Source organism: Chrysochloris asiatica, unplaced genomic scaffold, assembly GCF_000296735.1.
Source record: "Chrysochloris asiatica unplaced genomic scaffold, ChrAsi1.0 scaffold00052, whole genome shotgun sequence".
In the NCBI taxonomy this organism is placed as follows: Eukaryota; Metazoa; Chordata; class Mammalia; order Afrosoricida; family Chrysochloridae; genus Chrysochloris; species Chrysochloris asiatica.
In genome coordinates, this window is record NW_006408570.1 from 4,591,269 (window position 1) to 4,597,049 (window position 5,781).

The following is a 5,781-nucleotide window of genomic DNA, read 5'->3' on the forward strand; positions in this document are numbered from 1 at the left end:
CCTGACCCAAGCCATGGTATTTTCAATAACCTCATATGCATGTGAAAGCTGGACAGTGAATAAGTAAGACCTTAGAAAAATTGATGCTTTTGAGTTATGGTGTTGGAGGAGAGTACTGAAGGTGCCAAAAGAACCAATAGATCCGTTTTGGAAGAAGTGAAGCCAGTGTGCTCCTTGGAGGCTAAGATGGGCAAACTTTGTCGCTCATATTCTGGACATATTGTCCAGTCACTGGAGAAGGATATCATGTTTGGTAAGGTGGAGGGTCAGAGAAAAAGAGGAAGACGCCCAACAAGATGGATTGGCCAAGTGGCAGCATCGATGGACTCAAGCGTGGCAATAGTAGTAAGATTGGCCCAGGATCGGGCAGTGTTTCGTTCTGCTGTGCATAAGGTCGCTATGGGTCGGTACCAACTCGATGGCACCTAACAACAACAACACTTAACTGTGGTCAATTTAAATTTTAAATGAATAATTATCCCTCTGTAAAAGGCAATATACTTCAGACTTGTTCTAATGGGTTGAATTGTGTCTCCCTCCCCGCCAAAAAATATGTATCAACTTGCCTGAACCCTGATTCTCAGTGGTTTGGAAGTATAGGATAGTATAATGTGACAGTTATTTAATCATCTGCTGTGATCTGATGTGATTAGCCCTGATCTGATGAAAGGAGATTAGGGTGGCTTTAACACCCTTATTCAGATCACAGCCTTGAGTCAGTGTGAGGGGAGTTTCCGTGGGTTGTATGTAGCCTGCAATGCTTTCTTACTTCCAAGAGTTAAAAGGAGAAAAAAGTGAGCAGAGAGGGAGGGACCTACTACTACCAAAAAAGAAGAGCCAAGTGTGGAGTGTCCTTTGGAACTAGCATCCCTGCACTGGGAACCTCCTAGATTCTGGAGAGTATTGATGGCAAGATAGATCTCTAAGGAATTACAGAATTTGGAAGGAGACTAGAACCTTCTGACAGAGCCGACAGAGCCTTTTTCCTTAGAGCTGGCACCCTGAATTTGGACTTCAGCCAAATTTGAGAAAATAAATGTGTTTGTTGAAGTGGCACTAGGTAACTAACTAGAACACATGTGAAGACATTTTAAGAAGAGAAACAGAGTAACAGGACTGTGGCAGGCTCTAGAATTTATAGAATATCCAGGTTATCCATACCCTCATTTTAGAGACGAGGAAGTCAAAACATTGACCCTGGTCACTTGCTGTCTGTGCCTCCTAGTCACGCAGGTCCAACTCCCAGCCCTAAACTTTGCCCTCATTAAATTATACTAACAGTTACTATATTTTTCCATTATTTAATATAGGATTGTGAGAATTACACTTCCATTTTCATTTAAAAGTAAATTTTCATTAATTTTGCATTTCTGAAAAGTTATTTGGATTTAAGTATAAAGATGTCATTTGTTGTTGTTTCTTTTAAGTGCTGCCAAGTCGATTCTAACTCACGGCAACCCTGTATAGATTTTTCTAGGAGCAGCTGGTGAGTTTGAATCACCGACCCTGGGTTTGCAGTCCAGTGCTGATCCTACAGCGCCATACCAGGAGTCCTAACAATTCATAATGAATGCATCCTCAGTCTGTCTGTGTTCAGTCTTGATGTGAAACAAATAATTTCATTTTGGGGATGGTTTGTAGCATGTAGAATTAAGTATTCATCAGGAACAGGACCAGTTTATGGATTTCTGAAACAGCTATTTATAGAGTCATTCTTAAATCTTCATTGCATTGTTGTGAGGGTGCTATCAGTCCATGGTTAATAATTTTAAACTAATTACTCTTCCAGAGCTTATAATTTCTTTCTTTCTTTCTTTCTTAAATAAATGGATTCTAAAAGAAAAAAAAAATCTTAAAATCCTCATTTCAGTGTACCTAACTTCTTTGAATTGGAGAGCTTGTTTTTTTAATTTTTCTGTCCAACCACGTTAACTTTTTCAAACTCTAGTTAACTGTTTATTCTATAAGAAAAGATGAACGTTATTGAAGAGGTTTTTATTTTGTTTTGTTTTTCTTCCCCTAGCCTGTGGCCAGCTGTTAGATGAGACACAAGTGACTTTATCCTTCCAAGAGTGGCTGGCTAGTGTCACAGAGCGGATCCATCAAACGATGCACTATCAGTTTGATGGTAAGTATAAGTTGCTGACTGGGCTGTTGTTGAAAGTAGAAGAAACTAAAGTAATTGTGCTGTAATTCTATTGTTTTGGAAGTCCAAACAAATATGGATTTAATTCCAGAATGCATTGGGGTATAAGAAAGCTCAGAGCTAATACTCTTAACAACAAAAATAAAATGTTTTTTAAATGTAGAAATCTAACTAAAATGCAGGCCTAGCAAAATGAATGTGGAGAGGAAGAGAAAAAGCATAATACTTAAGTAAAGTTAGATATCTCTGATGTTGGATGTGTGTGTGTGTGTGTGTTGGTCTGTGTGTCTATGTGATCAAGGAGATAGCAAAGCCTAAGAAGAGCATTCAAACCCTTAAATTGAAGATAGGGGGAAATGTTTAGAGAAAAATATGAGAGACTAAGATAGTTACATGACATAAACAGATATGCTAAGGAATATTGGAAAATAAAAGCTAGTTTGTGGTGTGATTTGTTATAACATCACTTCAGAGATTTTAGACATGGACCATTTAATCAGTCCTCATCCAACGACTTGAAAAAATCCTTGCTGGACAGTGTTCCAGGCTTTGGCCAGTGATGAGCAGCAGCTCACTAAGTTTTGAAGCCACTTGTAATATTATTGGACAATGGTTGTGAGGAAGGTCTTTCTCATGTTAAGTGGAAAATGTTCCTTTCTAATACTTTCCTGTTGATTCTAGTTCTACATGGTGGCACCACATGGTCTGTTCCTGTTTCCAAATAGCCATCCTTGCTACTATGCATACACACCCTCCACCTGACAGCTTTTCTCTTGTTCAAGCAACACACCCCAGGTTATTCATATGTGCCTCAACATATTTACAGACCTCATATCATCTTGATGTTCTTTTCTGAATATATTCCAGTTTATAGTTTATGAATATCACTTAAAACAAAACAAAATCCCCCTGAACTAAATAGTAGCCTGACAACAGATGCTCAGTGGGAAGAGATGAGTTAGAATAACTCATTAATGATTAGAATAGTTAATGACTTTATGGTGATCACAGGGCCAAGAATGGAGGGCCTTGAAATACATGTTTAGATATCTGAATTTCTAATTCAGCATAAGGAAGACTTTAGAAACTACTCTTTAGGAAAACAATAAAATAAGCTAAATAGGGTTATGAAGAGTTTATTTTTTTCTTTAAAGTTTTTATTTATTGATTGTTTGAAATAATATGATACAGAAAATAGAACACTGACAAGAATGTAAGCTACATTCAGTGGTCCTCTGCCTTCCCATCCCTATTCTGCTCCACCCAAGTTAACTCTTCTTAACATCTTCATTACCACCACCTTTCTTCCGGTCACCCTCAGTTCTCTACTGAACTGCGAGTCTCTGTTTTTTATAGTGCCTAGAGATTCATTCTCAAACCTAAGCTCTAGCATCATATCACTTGAATTCTATCTAGTTAATTGGTACTTTGAGAGCCGTACTGATCCATGCATGTAACCCATAATCAAATTTTGGCATGAAAGAGTTTGAAGTTCCTTTGTGTGGTGACTTCTGTAAAGTGTCCAGATACTAACCTTTTAGTGGCTCAAAAATAATGACAAGTTTGTCATTGACACTGCATTGAATAGAGACAGTAAAATCAGTTGAAAGAATATCATTTTTCTATGAAATTCTAGTAAATTCTTCATTTATCTTTTCTTGGCTTGACCTTTGTTTCAAAAATTTCTGACCTCTGTCTTTAAAAGTGTTTCTTCAAGAGATGATCGTTAAGTTGTATACAGGCTGATAGAAATTGTTCACCTGATTCTGGATGTTTTCTTCTGCCAAGGCTAGCCCCTTGGGCAAAGTCATTCAAGGAAAACTCTGAATTCATTGGACTCTTCCCAAGAACTCTCTGGCCTATTGATTTACCTCCTATCTTGCAGGTTTCCTTAAGTAATTTCTTAAGTATTTTCAAAAAAATTTCCCTGCCTTAACATCATACTCAGAGAGAAAGACTAATGCTTATTGGCATAAATGTCCCAACTCTTTGGTCCCTTGGCACTCATGATCCTGGTCATCTGAGTGAGTATATGCGGTTGCTATCTTAGGCAGGAAGGTGATTGGTATAGTCAACAGGAATGAATGAAATGGGGCCCATTGGATACCTTCTCACGTCTACATCATTATTCTTACCTTGTCTCATTTCACATACTTTGTAGGAAGAAAATGAGTGGTATTTACAAAATTGGGCATTTGAAAAGTTATCCTTGGTGGGTGACAAGGATCTACTATACTTTTATATTTTCAAGGGATCACGAGTAGGGCCTGTACAGTGTTTGACTCACAAAGGTCCTTTTTCCTGCCAAGGAAGACTCAATAGTAACAATACTTTTTCATTATTTCTGCCTCTCCACTGCATTGCTTTCTCCTCACACCACACATCAGAGAACCTGCTGGATTTCTTGCAGTGAGTTTCTTCTGATTTTTTATAGGCAAACCAGAGCCATTGGTGTTCCACATTCCTCAGTCCTTTTTTGATGCCCTGCAACAGAGAATCTCCATAGGAAGTGCAAAAAAACGGCTCCCCAACTCCACCACAGGTATGAGATTTTTTTCCTCAGGAATAACAGTAAATGTCCTGGCCTTGGAATATTCAGGATTAACACTTCTGGTCATATGTCTTGAGCATGAAGACTTAGCTATACAGTTCTTAGAAACATGGCCACATTCTTCAAAGGCCCCATTTATTCTGTTGCGAGTTAATAGAAAAACTCTGAACATGCAAACTTGGGAAATGATGAGCAATGAAGTGTAATTATTAAAAAGGTGTCCACCAAGAAATTTGATATTTTGTAGAAATAAACCAATTTTCACAAAAGCATCACATTCCAGTTATTTGGACCAGGCTAGCTACTTGAAGGAGTCCTAGTGTGGCGCTGTGGGTTAATGCACCAGACTGCAAAGCCATTTGAACTGCAAGGTCGGCAGTTCAAGCTCACCAGCTGCTCCTCAGAAACCCTATACAGTGTTACTGTGGGTTGGAATCGACTCAATGGCACTTAACAAGCTACTTGAAGCTTGTGATATGAATGTCAAAAAATAAAACTTTTCATTAGGATTCCTAAATCTTCATGAAGGAATATTTTATTTTTAGGGTACTTTAGGCTTGAAATGCTTTGTAATTATAAGACATATTCTGGTACTTATTTCTTGGGTTTCTATAGCATCTTTCTCTTAGAGACCTTAAGATATTTATTATTATTATTAGAAAAAGAGAAAGGATTGCTCAGTGAAAAACAGCCCTTTAAAAATTGTTATTTGATGTTATAATTGTGACTATTTGAAGTTTAAACTATTACTGAATAGTACAAGCTGTAAATCACTGTTTGGGGCTACAAAAATCTTTGTCTTCACAATTTATCAGTCTGACTTTCAAGGAAATATTGGTCTTTATCTAGCTTAAACTTCAGACCTAATGCATTGAGTTCACCCACCCCTTGACCATTTTTACAGACCGTTCAGTGGAACCCCTTTGTAATCTTGCAGGCCGAATAATGGATTAGCAATAATGGTTGATGTTGTTGTTGTTAAGTGCCGTCGAGTTGGTTCCGACCCATAGCGACCCTGTACAGGGTTTCCGAGGGTGTAAATCTTTACGGGAGTAGAAAGCCTCATCTTTCTCCCGTGGAGCAG

At 38.0% G+C, this 5,781-nt stretch overlaps 1 protein-coding gene across 1 annotated transcript in view; it reads left to right on the forward strand.

Annotated features, from left to right (window-relative positions):
* Positions 1-5,781, forward strand: part of LOC102815331 (chromosome unknown open reading frame, human C2orf42) — a 39,710-nt gene that overhangs the window by 11,824 nt on the left and 22,105 nt on the right. The window contains exons 4-5 of the mRNA XM_006862922.1: positions 2,024-2,128; positions 4,581-4,688. Of these exons, the coding sequence (XP_006862984.1) occupies positions 2,024-2,128; positions 4,581-4,688 (213 nt within the window). The remainder of the gene's footprint in view (positions 1-2,023; positions 2,129-4,580; positions 4,689-5,781) is intronic.